The sequence below is a fragment of the Fistularia commersonii genome, chromosome 24, assembly GCF_037954325.1.
Source record: "Fistularia commersonii isolate RoL2024-O1a breed Wild chromosome 24, RoL_Fcom_v1.0, whole genome shotgun sequence".
Classification (NCBI taxonomy): domain Eukaryota; kingdom Metazoa; phylum Chordata; class Actinopteri; order Syngnathiformes; family Fistulariidae; genus Fistularia; species Fistularia commersonii.
Genome location: NC_141307.1, coordinates 11,291,388 through 11,311,728, shown reverse-complemented (window position 1 = coordinate 11,311,728; position 20,341 = coordinate 11,291,388). Strand labels below are relative to the sequence as shown.

Below are 20,341 nucleotides of genomic sequence, written 5' to 3'. Positions count from 1 at the left end.
CTCGGGGTCACGGTTCAGGGAAGGGAGTGCGGCGGGAAACCCTTTAAGCACCGAGTGATTAATTTCAAACGCACGTTAAGTGACATGTGGCTGAAGTGGATGGGGCGGAACATCCTGCCCCGCAGTGCATAACAAGCCTATGCTTCACTATGTGGTATTGTATTTTTATTTCCACAAATGCACCAGTAATTGTTTGCCGAGCCCCGGATCCACACCCGCGGCATACGCACCGCCACCGCCGCCGCCGCCGCCGCCCGCCACAAGCCGTCTTCCTGTTTTGTAGACAACGCTCCCCCCATCCTGAGTCACTGACTCCGCTTAGGTTCATTAGTGGAAGATAGTTTCACTCCAGACAGCAGGTCAGCCCGCAGCGCGTCACGTTAGGCTGCCAATTATAACAAGTTAACAGTCGAAATCAAGCGGTTGGCATTTGTGAAACACGGCCCGGCTAGAACGTTGCGTCTCGAAAATTATGAAAAAATGTCGACGTTCACGTTTTACCTGTAACGTCCGTCGGCGCCGTCGGGATTAAAAATCACGTTTTTAACGACGCTCCCGCTTTTCCTGCCCTTTCCTCTACCCCCGGCACACTTTTCAAATTACCCGCCCGACACACACAAACACACACACACACCTTTTGTCACCTGTGAGTAACGACAACGCGCACGTGCTATTCATCACACACTGTTGCACATGCTCAGTAGCTCTTCATCGTATTAATTATTCTCACTGGAAGAGTGATCATCGGCCCCCGTCAGAATCCATCACCCCCCCCGGGGCTGGTAAATAATCACCTGCGTTGGAACCAACCAGGGTGGGCCCTAAATACCCCGGGGGGGGGCGCAGCGCCCACCGAGCCGCATTCATCTTTACAGATGGCGTATCTAAGGCCTGATAGCATCTAGGACATTCTGTTCTGCAGCAAGAAGGTGGTGTGAGGATCTGTAGACCTTTGCTTCTTCCTCAAATCCGGAGTTTTGGTCAGGGTCGTGCTGACGACGAAATAACGTCACGTTTAATTTGGCCTTGTGAGTTCGGGGTTTCACGCCTTCTTACTCTTGGTACCACAAAGACCGATCACAAATTGTATGAACAACAATTCCAGGACAAAAATGGCAATTAAGTGTGGAGGGAAAGGTTTTATTTTTCTGTATGATGTGCGGTGATGTCCATGGTGAACCCGGCCCTCACCCAATGACAGCTGGGACAGCCTCCTGCATCCCCATCACCCTGAGTGCAGGAAAAGCATTTAGCAACAGAGGGTTTTATATACCGTATTTTCACGACTGTAAGGCGCACATAAAAGTCTTCTTCAAAATGTGTGGCGCGCTGTAGAATATTGACTGTGGACACAGTAATGTTGAAGAGTTAACCATATATGTTTACTTGCAATCTGCACATGCGCAGACTCTCTGTAGGCGGGCGAATGTCTATTGGTACGAATTGCTATCATCACCTGTGCTCTGCTCTTCAGTAAAATAACTAAGTGCTACTCTAATATCTCCGGTCGCCTTTTCACGCAAAACACAACACGCGCCTTATAGTGCAGTGCACCCTGTGTGTGTTGTTGGGAGGCGGACGTGCAGAGAACACCATGAGAACGGTGAATGGGATGTGTGTGCGTTGATTGTATATAAAAGAACATGTATGTGCGTTATGCGGAGCATCGTTGTTTTATCAACCCTGAAAATGGTAAAGAGACACGATTATGAAGCACAGTTTAAACTCGAAATCGAGCAGCCGCGAGAGAATATAAGATGAATGAATCGATGGTTCGCAAGTGGGGAAAGTTGGAAAAACGAGTTCCGACAGGTCAAGAAGACGCAGCTGAGTTTCCGCGGGCGTAAGGCAAGGTGGCCCGAGTCGGAGGAAAGACTCGAGCGGCGGATCATCGAGCAAAGAACGATTTGGACGAGCGTTTTGACGGTCGCCATTTGACTAAAAGCGGTGACGCTAGCAGAAGAAATTAAAATTGAACATTTCCAAGGAGGTCCGTCTTGGTGCTTTGGTTTCATGAAACTGTGCCATTTTTCCATCCGGACCAGGGCTGCAGTAGCACAGCAACTTCTAGCGGATTATAATGAAAAGCTGTCCGTCTTCCGCTCCAACTGCAGCAAACACATCGCAAACAAACACATCCAGCCGAGCCACATCACTAACATGGACGGCTACCATGAGAACGTAAAAGGTGGAAGTGTAGGCATGGATTGTATATAAAACCTGTGCCTTATAATCAGGTGCGCCTTATGTGTGGGTTAAGATACAGTAATGGCTCACATAACTGAGACTGCGCCTCTTAGTACGGTGCGCCTTATGGTTGCGAAAATAGGATAATTTTTTAAATTATTTTTTTACTCTATTTTAAATTTAATGTCACTTGTTTTTGACACTGTCTTGCACTTTATTTTTATTTTACATTTATTATATATGTTTATATTGACTCATTTTCTTACTCTGTTTTTCACTGTACTGATTTGATTTATTTTTCACTATTTTCACTATATTTTTCTCTCATTTTTATTTTAACACTCTTCTATATATTTATTTTGATTCTGTTTTTTTACTCTAGTTATCACTTTATTTATTTACTCTATTTTTCACTTTATTTCCACTGTATTTTGATCTTATTTTTATTTTACCTTTATTCGTTAGTTATTTTGATTATTTTTTTACTCTATTTTCCACTTTTTTATTCACTGTTTTTCTCTTTCTTTTAATCTTGCTTTTAATTTATCTTTAGTCTATATATTCATTTTGATGCATTTTTACCCTATTCTTCACTTTATTCCATTTTTCACCTTGCACCTTATTTTTATTTTACCTTTATTCATTAATTATTTTGATTCTTTTTTTACTCTATTTTTCACTTTATTTATTCACTCTGTTTTTCTCTTTATTTCCACTTTCTCTTTATCTTGTTTTTGATTTATCTTTATTCCATATATCTATTTTGCTTCATTTTTACGCAATTTTTCCCTTTTTTCTATCTTTCACCTTACACCTTATGTTCGCTGTATTTTTATCTTATTTCTATTTTATCATTCTATGTATTTATTTTTATCCCTTTTTTATCTTTTTTTTTTTTTTTTTCATTTTTTATCATTTTTATTATTATTATTATTTTTATTATTATTTTTTTATTTATTTATTTATTTTTATTTTATGGTTCTGATTCTGATTTAGAGGGAATATCTTTTTCCCTGCATCTCTTTGCTGCAGAGTCATTCAAGCACCGGGGGGATCTAAAAGTTTCAAGACGCTGAGTCGTGTATTCGTCTGTCGCCCGCAAACACGACGTCCTGTAGGAGACAAAAAAATTCGAGAAATCAATTTAAACTTTCACATGCATGATCATCAATAAACCAGTGAAACACATTTCACAGCTAAAACGCTGATGGAGGACCTCCGCCCACACTGACGTCCACCCCGCGAAATCCTTTATGACTTAATTGTTCCGGGTTTGCGGCGGCTGTTCGACGGCCTCGCCTCGCTCCGTTTAAAGACGTCTTCATGGCCAATTGACCTGATGGCTCATTCTTGTCTTTTTTTTTTCCTAATTGAACAGGGAGAGGAGAGACGAGGGGGGGGTTGGAACCTGGAGAGGGAGTGGAGGCCTCATTGATTAGGCGGCGAGCGCTTGCAATCTTTCTCTCCTGACGCTTACAAGCGGCTGAAGCTACATAAACACCCATAATTGGTTCATTCGGAGCAGAATGGATGGAAACAACGCCGTGCGCGCATGCCAGAAATAAAGGGAAGCACGTGCATGTGTTACGGGTGCGTTTGTATACGTGTGTTTGTGCTCCATGTATCCCAGTGCTGTACTAAGCAGGAACGATAAAAACCATCCTTGGAGACTCGGTGTGACAATAATGCTCACTGTAGAGAGTGTGTGTGTGTGTGTGTGTGTGTGTGTGTGGGATGCTGCTGACTGTGACAAATTGGGCCTCAAATATGAAGCAGTCTGATTGGCTGCCGGCGTCAGGAGGGAGAGATACGGTTGGCCGGTTGAGGTGATGGATAGTTATTATGGCGTCCTAATAAAAGAAGATGCAACTTTGGGGGTTTTATTTGTATTTTTTTGGGGGGGGGGGGGGAATCGCTTCACCTCAATCACGCCGGATGCTTGCACGTGCACATGCACGCTCGTTCACAGTGGTGTGCACGGGCTCGAGGGTGGATGAATGGCGCTCTCCCTGAATGTGAAATGATGGGATTCCACGGGTTTGACTGTCATCCTTAATCCAGCGCTCTCTCTCGCGGAGCTGAATCTTCATCTGTCCGTCACGCCGACTGCACACACACACACACACACACACACACACACACACACACACACCAAACACACGCAAAAAAAATATATACATACCCTCCATCTCCAGTTTACATTTGCATTTGCTGCCAAACAGAGCCCTGTATCGCCACACAGTGCTGAATCTACATATCGGTTGACATGACCAGGTGCTAAGTCACCATTATCTTCCCCCGGAATCTCATATAAACACACACACACACACACACACAAGCACACTCGCATAGGTCACAGCAGTCCCAGAGCACTGGACTGTGCTAAGCAGGTAAATATAGCGAGCACAGGGTTTATCAGAATAGAAAAGGCCCGCTTACTGTCAGGGGTAAGAATGACCGATCGGAGCCGATCTGTTTCTCCACGCTCCGAAGTCTCGCAGTCACCCTCGGCGATTCCGCGCTCCAGGGGTCGCACCTCTCCGATTAGCAAAAGGACACCCTCTTCCCGCGACGATTTTCATTTTTATTTCAAAATCGCAGTTTCAAGAAAGGCTGGGTGGCATGCATCCTCTGTGAATTATTGCTAATGTTCTCGGTCTGTAAAAAGAGCAAAGGTGTGAGTGTGTTGGTGCCATGTAACTGTGCGGGAGATTACCACCTTATTGCCTCCCAATCAATATCCTCAAGCGGGTGAAAAATAAGACCCGCGTTTCCATTTCAAGGCTCCCCGGGTGTTTCGGTGAATTTCCGTTTCCACGGACACGATCCTGGGAGGTGTTTTTCCCCCGGGGTCGCCACGAAACGGGAATATCTGCGTGTCAGTATAAATGACGTTTACATTTTAAGTCTATTTCGTGTCAGACGGTGGGCTGCAGGAAGTCCCTGCTGAGTGAGCCACGTGGCATCTTATTTCCCGAATGTATCCGCATTAAGTATTGAAATAAAACGCACTCATTCCTTTTCTGCGCTGCTTATCCCACGCTCAGGGTGGCGGATACCCAAAGTGTCATGTGGCGAGAGGCGGGGTTCACCCTGCAGCACTCGCCAGTCCATCACAGGGTCACATACAGCGACACACCACCATTCACTCATCATAAGCGGACATAAATGTATTTTTTATTTCATTCATTCATTGCTTTTTATACTGTTTTAACCCCTTCGCCCTGTGATTTAGTCCAGGCCGCCTTTGTCGCATGTGTAACAGCCGAGACTAGCGTTAGCGAGTGAATTTGACCACGAAGAACCCTGTACAAATAAAAAAAAAAAAAAAAAACGCAGAGACCGTTTTGACCCTCATGTATCCCATCAACATCTAGACAGAATGGACCCCCCCACCCTCCCACGCAGCCACCAGCAGCGGATCAATATTGATTAATATCTTCCAAACGCTCATCTTCGGCCATGCATTTCAGGAGACGTACGAAAAGACGGTGTGGAGGCTATTGGAGAAACAATAAAATGGTAATGATGAGTTTTCTTTTTGGGGCTCATGATTTTGGGGGATTTAAAGAGGGGTTCTTTATGAGATGGACCCGATGAAAGTCATCGTAATTGGCGTCTTGCCGCCATTCGATTTAGCGGGCGGGAACTTTTCCCGCACTTTGTCCCTCTCCTCCCCCGTCAATCATGCCTTCAGACGGCCTCATGATTGCGATCGACACTTGCATGATGGAGGTGAGTAAAAGTCACCGCCAACAGTCGGCGTGAGTGATGGTCCGATAAAACAAAAAAAAAATCCGCGTCCGGCCCCCATCGCCCGTGCTTTACGGCCAGTGACGTGTCGCCTCGGGGGTTCGGGGGGGGGGGGGGGGACCTTTCACCTCCCGCCGACACCTCGTCGAACCCGGCAGCTTTTATCGGTTTCGCGGTGGGCGGGATTCTACTCGGCACGCCAGCGTCGTCAAGTCTGAATCAACTTCTTTGAATCCCATACCATTTCGACAGACGACCAACGCCTAAACACTACGGCTTCACCTCGTGTAAACTGACCCCGTGTGACTCACCGTCCACGGACGCCCCCGCCCCGCCGACCGGGTCTCGTCCTCGTAAAAAAAAAATAAAAAATAAAAAAAACAGCGCGGAGAGAGCGGTGTTTACAGAAACACGGGAGCGGCTCACCTCTGATCTGCCCCCGTGATACTGGGGGGGGAATGAAAGAGACGCCGGAGGAGGAGGGGAGGGGGGGGGGTTACATGATTGCAGGACAAACTCATAAAAGTTCCATTAACCCACGAGGAGTTAAAGAGGCCCTGTTTCCATCCACCAGACAGCCCTCGCAAACAGAGAATCACCATAAACCGGATCCTCCTTCCTCGTTCTCCATCTCCGAAGTCCTCACGCCCATCGTGTTTATCCAGCTCGGCCCCCAGATCCCTCCCCCGAAGCTTTATTTTCCAGTTTGAAAATAGCCAACGCGGCGGATATTAAAGACGTACAGAGGTAGAAAAACTGGAATCGTCTGGCGTCTCCTGCGGCGGGTGACCTTTGCACCGCTGCCCGGCGGGGAAACGTTAGCCAGGTGAGCACAAAGAGGGGATGACTAACTTTTTCAGTAGAAGCGGTGAAGAATATTCATTTATTCGTTCATTCATCATCTCTATCGGTTATCCTGCACCGCCAATTGATCGCAGGGTCGCACATAAGGACGTCCACTGATTCACTCTGTCATTCACACATCACATAGAGACATTCACTCTGTCAGATACAATATATAGAAAGACAGCCATTCATTCTCATCTATATGTCAGAAAGAGACAAACAGTATTAATTCATTTATTCACATGTAATTCGGTGAAAACTGACATTCACTCTTACAGCCACTTGTTCAATCACACATCACATCGAGAATAACTGCTGTAATACAGTGAAGTGCAGACATTCACTCGGTCATTCATATGTGATAAAGTGAAAAACATCCATTCTCTCTCTCATATGTAACAGAGAAAAACAACCACTCAGTCATTCACATGTAATCAGGTGAAAAAGAGTAATTTACGTTTTCATTCGTATGTCGTTTAGAGAAAAAAAATGCAATTCACTCACTCATTTATATGTAAGATAGAAAAAAACATCAATGCGGCCTCATTTATATGTCATATGGACAAAAACAGCTATTCAATTGTTCATTCACACATCATATAGAGAAGGCAATTTACTAAGTCATTCATTTGTAATTCAGTGAAAAACAGACATTTACTCATTCATTCAAATGACATTTTGTGAAAAAGATGCTCACTAATTCAGATAGATGTCAGATAGAAAAAAACAGTCATTCACTCTCATTCATTTTTAAATAGACGCTCTCATTCATATGTCATATGGAGGAATAGAGACTTTCACTTGTTCATTCACACATCATACAGAGAAAAACTGCCAGTCATTCAGTCAATCATTTGTAATAAAGAGGGAAACTGACATTCACTTTTATTCATGTCATATAGAGACATTCATCCACTCATTCATTCACACATCATACAGAGAAAGACATTCACTCTGTCATTCATTTGTAATAAGAAAAACAGCCATTCACTCATTCAGTCACACATCATATAAGTAAATCTGCCGTTCACTCAGTCATTCATATGTTACACACTGAAAAACAGACATTTACTTTCTCATATGCATTTGGGAAAAACAGCCATTCCCTCACGTTCATTTGTTATAAATGGAAAAACAGCCAGTCGCTGGTTCGTCCACACGTCCTATTGAGAGCCATTCGCTTCCATCCAGAGGTGATGTGGAGGACAGCCGCCGTTCACTCTGTCATCTATTCATGTGGACAATCTGGCGTTGCTTATGTTTGGACTGTGGGAGGAAAGCGGAGAATCTGGTGGAAACCCACGCAGACGGGAGGAGAACATTGAGAATCCACACAGAAAGGCCTCCAGTCAGGATCCAACCAAGGACAGCACACACACACACACACACACACACACACACACATGGTGAAAAATAAAAAATAATGCAACATAATACCCAGTGTTTTAATGTGTCTGGAAGAGAAACTCAGGTATTTGTCACCGATACGCGTACATTGCGATGCTGTGACGGTTGAAAATAGATTTATTTACAATCTTCCGTGGTGAGTAATGCGAGTATGCACGCACCCGTGTGTGACCCCGCCTCCAACATGTCCGCCGCCGCCGTTTTATAGTCTAAAGGAGGTCTGCTTCCTGCCAAACAGTATGAGTGTCCTTTCAAATCGTCCATTAGGCCGCTAAGCACGGGCTCTTAGCTCCTCGTCCGACGCCCTCCCTATCTGGTACCGCTATCTCTTTAGCTCCCTTTCCCATGGTGTACAGTTACATCCTTGACTTATCCCACACACACACACACACATACACACATAAACGTGCATGTTCAATGCTGATTCGATCCAGATCTCGTCTCTGCGTAAAGCCAGGGGTTTCTTTTCCTTTGAAATTATTAATATTGCAAAAAGGGAATCCGGCGATCGACCAACGGCGGGGGTTGGCAGCTCGGGGGGGGGTCAAACGCCAATCAATAAACCAATGACATGCAGGCACGCACACATTTCCGTGTGACCATCTGATCATGTGATCAACCGATCTGGAGTCATATGTATTTATTTCTATTTAAACTCCTGGCCTTATAAATGAATCCTCACGCCTGTTTTTTTTCTTCATCAGAATGAGAATAGCCTTTATTGAGATTGGAAAATTGAAGTGTATTATTCAAGGTAATTCAACCCCCCCCCCGCCCTGTTTGATAATTCTCTGGGAAACAAGGGGGTAGAGCAGCTCTAACCCCCCCGTCGCCCCCGTCGCCGTCAGCCACCGCCGTCGCCGAGCAGTAAAGCAGCCGGCGAGCCGTAAAATAAAACGAGGTGTGGGGAGAATTGGACCGATCCGTTGAGCCATTGTCGGCGGCGGCGGGGGGCGAGGAGGGGGGGGGGGGGGTTGTAAAATTATAACACTATGCCGTAAAACAAAGTGCTTATTAAATCATTTTAAACAATATCGGGCCTGCTAAGTAAGCCGCTACCACGGCAACAACAAAAGAAGGGCCTGGAGGGACGGCTGGAGAGGCTGATCGGTTTGATCATCATCGCAACATCGAGTAAGACTTTCCGGAAACTGCTTTACCGCTATGTGGCCGTCACGTGCGCTATTGACCTTTCGCTACGTGTTAGCTGGCGTGGAAGAAGTCTTGCGTTCCCTTTTCGCGTTTGTTTTTTCAAAGTTGCGTCGTGACACTTTTTTCCGTGCGGAAACCCAATACACACCCGTGAGCAAAAGCGCTTGGCGAGAAAACGCGGCCTTCTGCCTCGACCGGCCGCGGATGGAGCCAGGGGAGTGTATTAAGATGGGAATGTGTGTGTAGAAAAATACATAAAATAAAAAATGTATCTGGATATAAATCCCTGGCTGCAGTAGCCTTAGCAACCCCCCCAAATAAAGATGCGACGATTTAATTGTGACCTTCCTTTTTCTTTTTCCATCTCACTAAATGATATTTGGAAGCCTGTTTAAACAGATGAGCCCCCCCACCTCACACACACACACACACACACACACACACACACACACACACACACACACACACACACACACACACACCCGGTCCACAATGCGCTTTTCCTTGTCTGCGCGTTAATTCACCCATTCATCATCATTAGTCCGCGTCCACGCCCACCCACCCCGCGTCACGACACGTGGGGCTTGTAAATTAAAATTCTTTTTCTTCTTTTAATTTTTTTTCTTACTCATGCGTGTGTGTGCGTGGACAGCTGTGCGCTGCAACGCCCCCCATCCAAACGCTCTGTGGAGCCAAGAGCCGCCTCCCTTAATAGTGTTTTTTTTTTTTTCCACGCACGGCGGTGAACGTGGGTGACCTCGGGACGGTCGGCTGCGTGAAAGCGGACGCGACACCCACGGCGCATCGTCCGCAAACACATGTAATTCACCCACCCGCCACAATCTCTTGCGTGACCCCCGTGGGGCGCCTCTCGTTCCCGCCACGACCCGCCGCGGCTTAAACGGCGCATTAATCTAAACATATGCATTTTAATCAGCTCGGTCACACTTACAAGAGCTCCCGTTAATAAGGCCATCAATCAGATTGCGTGTGCGTGTGAGTGCGTGTGTGCGTGTGTGCGTGATCCCTGTAAGGTAAATCCACAACCTAAAAAAAAAAAACCCTCCCTACTAAGTGTGTGTGTATATATAATTTCATGTAGAAATGGAATTTTTAAAAAATAAATTGACGTGATAACGTCGTAATAACACAGAGGTTTATTTTTTTAATATGAAATACATCCGCGGTGATCGGTCGGCCGATCTTTCCGCGCTTGTAAAAAAAAAAAATTAAAAAAATAGCCTCTAATTCGGAGCCAATTAAGATGGCGCTGATTGGAAAAAAATAGGGGGGGGGGGGGCTGTAAGATCATCGATCTCTTTTCATTTCCAATTTCTTCAGACAGCTAATTCTTGCGCGTCTATTAAGTGATCGCCGAGAAAATATAGGTGCGGGACTGACGGAGCCCGGGGACCACTTTACTGTCACGGTCAATCTAGCCGAGATATGGGTGGGGAGCGTGGGGGGACGTGGGGGTGTGAACATCGACCACTCGAGATTAGTGTTGTTGTTGTAACAGGAGGCAGGAGGGCGGGTCGGGATGAGCGCGTAAATGGTAAAATGAGGACGACCCTGAAGACGCATTCCGTCCCTCCACTTCGGTCTTTCACACTTTATTCCGAATTTTAAGAAAAAAAAAGAATTAGAAATAAACAACCTGCGCCCTACCAATTAAATAAAACGAACAAAAAACATCTGCGCTTGTGTGTCTATATGCATATAATTTCAGTGTGTATATGTATATACATTCACAGTACATACACACATATGTAAAGTGTGTGTCTACATTTATATCCACACACATATCCACAAATACATAATATGATAATGCATACATATGTAGAGTATACATACATATTAATGCATACGTTTGTAGTATGTGTGTGTACATAAATATAAACACACATACATACATACATATATACATACATAATAATTAAATGTATGCGTACATATGCAGAATGTGCGTGTGTGTATATATATATACATATATATAAACACACGTGTGCACATACATACAAACATAAGTATATGTATGCGTACATATGTAGAGTATACACATATTAATGCACATCTGTGTAATTAGTGTGTGTGTGTACATATTTATACACACATATGCATATACATGCATAATATGAAAATCTATGCATACATATGTAGTGTATTCATACATACACACTAATGCATATGTTTGTAGAATGTGAGTGTCTGTGTGTGTGTACATATACACATAGAAATATATTTACACACACACATTGTCACATATTTACACATACATACATACATACATACATACATGTAAATGCACACGTACACATGTGACTGTGTATATATGTACATATAATCATCAAACCATTTTTGAGTCCATTCCACCAAATGTGATTAGCAGCTAGCGCTGAGCTACATAAAATAAAATTAAAATGTGTGGAATTAAATTTAAAACGAATGTGTAAAAAAAAAAGATGGATCATGTATTTGTCGGGTTAAAGAAGGGGGGTGGTGAAATGCTTGAGAAGGACCCTCTCCAACACACACACACACACACACACACACACACACACACACACATTTTGTCTTCTGGGTTCCTCTCCTCCTCCTCAGTAATCCGTTCCCCCGGCGCCTTATTACCTTTTTTTTGTCTTCCTCCCCGGTACCTCCATTAATCCCGACATCCCATACATATACATCACATCCCTAATTTTCATCCGGGCCTCCTGGATTATAATACACCTTTCGAGCACATGTGCACCATCCATCACGCAAGACTTCATCCTAAAGTTGTTGTTGTTGTTGTTGTTTATAATGATGTTTTTCAATCTAACAGCGCCGGTCTATCTGGTGAGGGCCACCTCCTCCCTCTGGTCCACGGCCACGGGGGAGGCCTTGCCGAGCACCGACGGCGTGAAAGCGACGAAAGCGTCCGTCCTGGGGGAGCAAGCCAGGTCCGAGCCGGGGGGCCTCCCGGTGAGACCCCCGGCCTGGGCGGGGTGGCAGGCCGGGCAGGGGCAGGGCCCCCCGCCGGGGGACGGGTACAGGGACGGGTGCCTGAAGGCGCACAGGAGTTCCGGCCTCTGGTAGGGGTGGGACAGCATCCGGAGGCCGTCCAGGGAGCGCAGCGGGTTGGAGAAAGGCGCGGCGGGGGCGGCGGCGGCGGCGGCGGCGCCCCCCAGGTGGGGGTAGTAGGGGAGCGGGAGGTGGGACGGGAAGTGGTAGGGCAGGTTTCCGGTGGCGGCGGCGTGGCTCATCATGTAGGTGTAGAAGGCGGGGTCGGCCGGGTGGGGCCAGGTCATGGCCAGGCGCTGGCGCTTGTCCTTCATGCGGCGGTTCTGGAACCACACCTGGTACAGGGAGGGGAGGGACAAGCACCGGAAGTGTGTTTACGCACATCCGGTTCCGGTGTGTTGTTTTTTTTTTTGTTTCCTTTTTAACCGCTTACCTTGATGGTGGTTTCCGGGAGGTTCAAGGCGGCCGCCAGCTCGCACCGCCGCGGCCTGGACACGTAGTTCTCCCGGTAGAACTCCTTCTCCAGCCGGGCGATCTGCTCCCGGGTGAAGGCCGTTCGGTACCGGCGGATCTGGTCCGCCGAGTAGGACAGGGATCCCGGAGCCGGTACGGTCTTCCCCGGGTCGCCGGCGCCGGTGTCACTCTGGTGAGCCAGAGAATCTCCGTTCAGACCTGGAACAATCGAGAAAGTTCGATTAGTATTTGCACCTGATTGAATAAAATCAAAGTCGTATCCACGAAAAGTCGTTTCGAAATCAGCGTATTTTCATTTTAATCCAAAAAAAAAAAAAATCACCAACCCCATAAAAAATAAATGCACGCAATTGATATTAATAGATCGCAATTCGCTTGTCAATCTGCGCATGCGCTGAATTCTGGTTCCACTTTTCGATCAGCTGATATTGTATCAATCGATTCCCCCCCCCCCCATCGGCCGTGATGCATCCACGAACAAAAAAAAAAAATACCGCGGAGACCGAGAAAAGACTTCGTTTAAATATCTTTAGATCACATTTTGCATGTGATGGATACGAATCCAAGCTGTTGTGCTAAATATAGACACGCAAAAAGGGGGTACGGGTGACTCAGCCGGGGTGCAATTTTCGATCGTGGGTGTGTTTGACAGCACAGCTGTGCGCCGAGCGACTGCACGTCACGAGTGTTTTCTTTACCACGCGTGTATTACCTCCTCCTATTCCGTAATAAAGGCGTAATAACCGGTGCACAAGAGTGTAATAACGGAAAACCTGCAACACACACACGCACACTTACCCTTGGGTGTCGCGTAGTCCATGCTCTCAGGCGTGCAGCTCACATCAATGTCCTCGTAGAAGTCGGATTCGGTGTCCGAGCTGCTGGCGTCCCTGTGACGAGCTTCCGTCCGGTGCCGGTCCCCGCCGCCGCCGTCGTCGTCGTCGTCCGCCGCAGCGTCCGATCGGTAGGAGCCCGCGGCGCCCGGGGGGCTCGGGTAGCCCCGGTGACCCGGTTTACCTCCGGAGCCTCCTCGGCGAGGATGACCTCCCTCCGCCGGCGGCTCCTCCCGGCTCTCCATCGGCGGGAACGTGGACTCCGGCCGCGGGGAGAGTGTGTCCAGCCGTCGGGGTGGAGGGGTGGGGGTGGGGGGGTGGAGGAGGAGAAGCTTGCAAAGAAGAAGATGAAGAAGAAGAGGAAGAGGAAAGGGGGATGCGATCCTGAGAGAGGAGCACTCCGGAGTGCGCGGAGGGGAACTCTGGGAGGGCTCACCATTTACCCTCTCTCACTCTCTCTCCCTCTCTCTCCTTTTCTCTCTCTCTCTCTCTCTCTCTTCCTCCAGATCTGTCACTCTTAATGATGCCCCCCTCGCCCCCCCATGACGACACGCATTGATTGGGCGCGGGTAAACGCCAACGCCCCCCCCCCCCCGCTTATAAGTCAATAACTACATAGTAATAAAGTCGGTGCTTTCAACCCCTCCACCCCTTCAATGGTACTCCCAGTCTTTTTTTTTTTTTTTTTTTTTTTACTGCACTGCAGACGTTTTTATTCGATCACATCAACCGCCCCCCCCACCCCACCCCCTGCACTAGAAAAAATAAATAAATTAAAAGATTGGGAAAAAAAAAAGGTTAAAAATCCGCGCCGCTCTTCATCTTCATCCGTCCCCTCAACTGTCATGGGGAACTCCTAGAAGGTCTAGAGCTCAGGTCAAAGGTGAGCTGAGATGAACCAGAATATCTCTATATATCTATACCTGTAATACATTTCATATGTATGCAATCATAATTATATATTGTTTGAAATCATAATTATAATCATCATCATGATCACAATCAGCATCACAATACTGCTACTACTACAGCTACTACTACTAATAATCATAATAATAATAATAACAATAATAGTCATCCTAATAATCATAATAATCATAATCGCAATAATGATAATAATTATAATAGTTTTGTGAAAGTTGATGCTCTGCGACAACAAACCTGAAATGCGCGCCTCCAAATGCGCATGCTCGGTGGCGGAGCGCTCCATGTATTGTAGATATAACCATTATTATTTTCATTAAGATTATTATTTTCATATATAGTGAAGAGTGATTTTTCATCGCCGGATCCCTACGGGTTCGCACACTCACACACACACACACACACACACACACACACACACACACACACACACACACACACACACACACACACACACATAAGCGCCTTTAGATGTATAAGAAAACGATGATGTAAACGTAAAGGGAACCGGAAACAACCTTCTACATCTATCTATCTATCTATCTATCTATCTATCTATCTATCTATCTATCTATCTATCTATCTATCCATCTATCTGACTGGAGCGTGGATTTGCTGGCTGGTAGAGTCATGTGGGTGAGAGAGAGAAAGAGAGAGCGAAAAAGAGAGAAAGAAAGAGAGAGAGAAAGAGTATTATGGCGCTCTGACAGGCTCCGCTGTCCTTGTGCGCCCTCCCCTGTCTGAAAGAGAGAACAGGCCCGGCAGAGGCCCTCCTCCATCCCTCCACCCCTCCATCCCTCCATCCCCTCCACCCGGCTGGGGGGAGCCTCCCCTCCCCCTCCTTTCGGCCCGCTGTGGATCAGACGGGGAGACGAGGTCAATGTTCCCTCTTTTTATAACCCGAAAAACTTCCATTTCCTCTCAAAATACGATTTTACTTCTTTTTTTTAAATAATTCTACCTTTCATCAATTCTGTTTTTCTTGAAACGAAGCTCCAAAACGCAGGGAATCATGGGAACAGAGAAATCACGTCCAGATTGGAGTGAAGGGAATGAAAGTTTTGTTATTTTGCATGTGTGCGTGTGTGTGTGTGTGTGTGTGTGTGTGTGTGTATGTGTGTGTGTGTGTGTGTGTGTATGTGTGTGTGTTATTAGTGGTCAGGCTGTTTTGGAGATCCTGGAGCTTTCAGGTTATGATGGGATGGGCCTGATCTTGTGATCATGCAGAGATAAGGCTTTACGCAACGGATGAGCGACCTTGGTAGTTTACGGTAGTGTCACTTATACTGCCAGAGTGTGTGTGTTTTAGATAGCGTGCATGTGTGTGTGTATGTGTGTGTGTGTGTGTGTGTGTGTGTGTGTGTGCAGGAATCTGCTGATTCTGGAATCAAGAGGGTTAAACTTTCCAATATTGGACACCTCTTTTTTTGGTAATGCGCAGCCGCAGATCTGCTTCTGAGATCAAAGAAGGGTAGTGGTGAGAGTGTGTGCGTGTGCATGTGCGTGTGCGTGCGTGTCTATCCCTGCACCAGACACACCGTAACGCGCCCCTTGAGTTTTTTTTTTTGTTTTTTTTTTCCTTTTACTAGCCAGCCCAACTTGAACTTGACCATGGAGCGTGCGCAGTAGGACCTTGTAACCCAATCTCTGAATCCATGTTCCCTTTTTTCGCACGCACACGCGCACACGCACGCACCAAAAAAAAAGTACTTTTTTCTTTCTTTTGTGCACAAGATGTCGGAGGCTGGAAGAGAATAAGTCAAATCAAATGAATAGATACACGATGCCACGCCCACTTTTCAGGCCCCGCCCACTTCGTATGCGGCCTTGCAGCGGGCTGACCTTGACAGCCATATACACACACACACACCTTCACGGATCCCGCCAGGTGCGCCCCCGCACACACACACACACACACACCTCCTCACCTGAGGTTACAAGGAGTGCGCACGGTCACTCCCGTTGTGCTGTCTTTGGAGGGGGGCGGTGTTTACAAGGCCGGCGTCTGGCGGGAAAATTATTTTTAGATCGTCGCAGCCATTATACACCCCCCCAATACACACACACACACACACACACACACACACACACACACACACACACGCACACACTTCCCCTTCCTTTTCAAAGTGCTCATCTTTGAACCTGCTCAAACTCCAACATCCCCATGTATTGATATCATTGTTATGATTATTATCATTAATATTATTTTTGTTAATTTCTGTGTGTGTGTGTGTGTTTATGATGCGTTGTGAACAGTGTGTGCGTTTGTTTCGAACAAGTCCTAGCAACCCCTCCCCCTTCCTTCACCACCCCACGGCTGACTAAGAGGAAGCCTATGACATGTTCTAGCTCAACTTGTAAATTGTTTTGGACACGTTTGCGAGTTTCAGGCGAATTTAAACATCACCTAAGAAGCTACAGAAATAAATCCATGATATCACGTTATTACAACATGTTATTACATGATTATAAACTCGAGCAGTTTACATACTGGTCATTTTTTTAAGGGGAAATTAAATCAAGTGTTCTATTCTAATAACTAAATTCTTGCACATAATGTGCTTGTTTGTTTTCTGTGTGTGTTTCATTTTGTTTTTGTTTTTGTTTTTACGCCCCGGATTAGCCTCCGCGGATCACAGGAGACGGAGGCCCGTCAAATTCCTTGAGAAACTGCAATTTATTTTTAATCTGACACACAAAAAAATGACGCCTTATCATCCTTGATATGAGATATTCGGCCTCGTATTGTTGCATTCCTCTGTGTTCAACCTGCACCGTCGTTATTACCGATTATCACATTAGTTATAAATGCGTTATTAAACGGTTATAATCGCAATCGACTGTTAAAAGCTAAAAAAAAAAAAAAACTGCGCCGTTGTGGAGCGATTCTTTTTTTTTTTCTTCTACTTCTGCACACTTGATGGGCCTTCTTTTCTCTCCGACGGCGTTTTATCGGATAATATATTTTGGGGCGATACTTTTATGCATAATAGTTGGTTTGACCGAGATTATTCGCGCATAAATGATTTGGAAGTGAGATTTGCGCAGGTGCTCTGAGCGTTTAACACAAGAGATACTGTGTGTGTGTGTGTGTGTGTGTGTGTGTGTGTGTGTGTGTGTGTGTGTATGTGTGTGTGTGTGTGTGTGTGTGGGCGGGTAGGTGTCCGAATACATATTTTTTCTCATTATTTTCACGCGGTAGCTCATAATCGCGCTACTGACGAGCCGTACCGGAAGTGTGTATCTGTTTATGTATGTGTGTGTGTGTGTGTGTGTGTGTGTGTGTGTGTGTGTGTGTGTGTGTGTGCGCGCGACCGCCCTGCGGTTCACTCTGGCGACCGACCGCCAAACATATTCCCCTTTTATGCTTTCACAGCTGTGTCTCTGTGCCAGCCAGCCCACTGAAAACACGCCACGGCCTGCAAATCCACGTCCATTTCGTATTATTTATCTTTTTTTTTTATTGCCACGCCACGTTGTTAAATTCACGACTTTATAGCCGAGCATAACTTTCAAAAGACGTGTCTTTAGGCGTGGGAGAGGGGGCTACTGGACAACCGCGCTCTTTGTTGGGTGGCGACCCCTGAGCAAAGCTATTACCGGGTCCCACGCGTGGATATGGGTCGAGTGGTAGTGGAGGTCGTGGAGTGAAGCGCGATGGACATCGTGGGTGTCATGTCGAGACGCTTTTGGAGATTTCTCGGCGTTTGCGCGCGTCCTCCTTCTCGTGGAAACCGTTTGTTTGTTGGAGTGACCTCATCCACTTCCACGTCCACGTTGTTGTTGTTGCTGTGGATGCTGCAGGATGCAAAAGGACGCCACGCACACACAAGCATGGACACACACACACACGGGTGGTGTGGGACGCGGGGGCGGTTAATGGATAATCCACCCCCTGTTATTTTTCACGCGTGATAAAGGACACGCGCGGACGGCGCCCGGCGTGGGAGGTCGTACCATCAACTCAAACATGTTGATGTAAAATAAAATTAAAACAAAAAAAAAGAAAATGGATCAATTTTCGTATTATTAAACGCATTTTCATGTGCTGATATTGTAATAACACAGGTGGCGTTATTACGCATTTGTTTCACAGTAATTACGCATTTATTTCGACGCCGGTTTTGGAGAAGAGGTTGCAGGACGTTTTAGCCACCTGATAAATATTTACTAAAGCCTAAAACCGCTTTTTTTAAACTACTTTAAAAGGTCGGGCTGGTGGGGGGGCTTTATTCGGGATTAGGCGCAAAGCTATCAGCACCGCGCCGCCGTGGAGGCCCCACGCACGTCCGGAATTATAAAAAAATAACTCTTTCCAATCAGTTGGTTCTCCTTTATCGGAGCCATTGGTTATTTATCTATTTTTTATTTTTGTCCTTCCTTATGTGCGCATTTAGGGGGTATTTAGCGGGGGGAAGGGGAGACGCACAATCGCGGACGCGCCGGATTTTAACGTTATTTTTTTAACCAAAACACACACACACAAACACACACACAACCGCGTTGGTTTGCGCGTCATTATTATTATTTTCGTATTTGACAAAGAGAAATCTCAAAGAAACACCAACTTTCCTTCGACGCAGAAAAGACAATGAGCTACTGCGCGGTCGTAAACCGACAACACACACACACACACACACACACACACACACACACAAAACGAGTAGACACACGCACACACACGTTATGTTATCTTCACACGTATTCTCAAAAAAAAAGAAAATACCTCCCAAAAAGATGGTCCGACAGCAAAAAGAAGAAGATGGTCACATCCACGGAGGGACGCGGGCTCAGACTACTTCCTGGAGGACGCGCGGCGTGGACAGTAAAACTTAATGCCCTCCAATCGCTTTCACGGGGGACGACAGGAATTCTCACCCTTCTTCCGTCCTTTTCAAGAGCCCAGACGGGGTCGCTTCAAAATACCCCCCCCCCCCACACACACACACACCCACCCCCACCCGGATGGCGAGACGGGGCGACTTTCAACTTGACCTTGGCCTCCAGCCGCGTCCCCCACAGCCAGCCACCCTCCCACTCCGCAGAAAACACACGCCCGCAGCGTGTTTATCCACGCCTCGGACGTCCCCACGCTTGTTTGTCAGCTCATCTCCCCCCCCCCCTGTGATAAGCCTTTTTTTTTTTAAAGTGTGTGAACTAAACATGTCTTTTGACGTGTTGTCTGATGTATAATACGAGTGTTATAACGCAACCTTTTTTTTTTCTTGTCATTTATCAATTTTTTTGAACCCTGTCATTATATTAATAGATTGTTAATTATATAAATGATGTAATATAATAATTCCATGATTTGGCCCCCAGCACCTTCTGAATATCCAGAGGTATTTTGATCCAAAGAGGATGAGAAGTAGTGGAAGGTCACATTCTCCCCCCCTTACCTGCACACACACACACACACACACACACACACACACACAACCAAACACACACACACACACACGGCCGCATTTTCCTCCATTTAATTCTAGCTGCTTATGTTTACTCTGCTTTTATTTTTTTAAGAAGCAGTGCAGGTCACGTGTCCTCCCTGGACCAATGGCAGCCTGGGAAAAAAAGTATCTCCCTTTTTTTTTTTTTTCCTCCTTCTTCTTCTTCTTCTTCTTCTCTTCTTCTTCTTCTTCCTCCCTCCTCCTCCTCCTCCTCCACCACCACCACCTCCTTCTCTCTCTCCCCCCTCTCTCTCCCTCCTTTAGTCTGTGGGCTTTTTAAAAAAGCGCTCCAGACGCGTCCACGCCGGA

At 46.3% G+C, this 20,341-nt stretch overlaps 1 protein-coding gene across 1 annotated transcript; it reads right to left on the bottom strand.

Annotated features, from left to right (window-relative positions):
• Nucleotides 1-12,176: 12,176 nt before the first annotated feature.
• On the bottom strand, nt 12,177-13,900 carry evx1 (even-skipped homeobox 1). The gene is made up of 3 exons (XM_086171193.1): nt 13,621-13,900; nt 12,782-13,020; nt 12,177-12,683 (listed from the first exon to the last, which is right to left on the bottom strand). Exons 1-3 carry the CDS (start codon nt 13,898-13,900, stop codon nt 12,177-12,179), a joined length of 1,026 nt encoding a protein of 341 aa, XP_086027319.1.
• Between the last annotated feature and the right edge of the window lie 6,441 nt (nt 13,901-20,341).

What these genes read in the sequence shown, in the direction of transcription:
- evx1 (XM_086171193.1), bottom strand. Translation starts at nt 13,900, where the DNA reads ATGGAGAGCCGGGAGGAGCCGCCGGCGGAGGGAGGTCATCCTCGCCGA. An exon ending in GGACTACGCGACACCCAAGG is followed by an intron (nt 13,021 to 13,620) that starts GTAAGTGTGCGT and finishes CGATTGTTCCAG; the next exon opens with GTCTGAACGGAGATTCTCTG. An exon ending in TCCCGGAAACCACCATCAAG is followed by an intron (nt 12,684 to 12,781) that starts GTAAGCGGTTAA and finishes TCCCTGTACCAG; the next exon opens with GTGTGGTTCCAGAACCGCCG.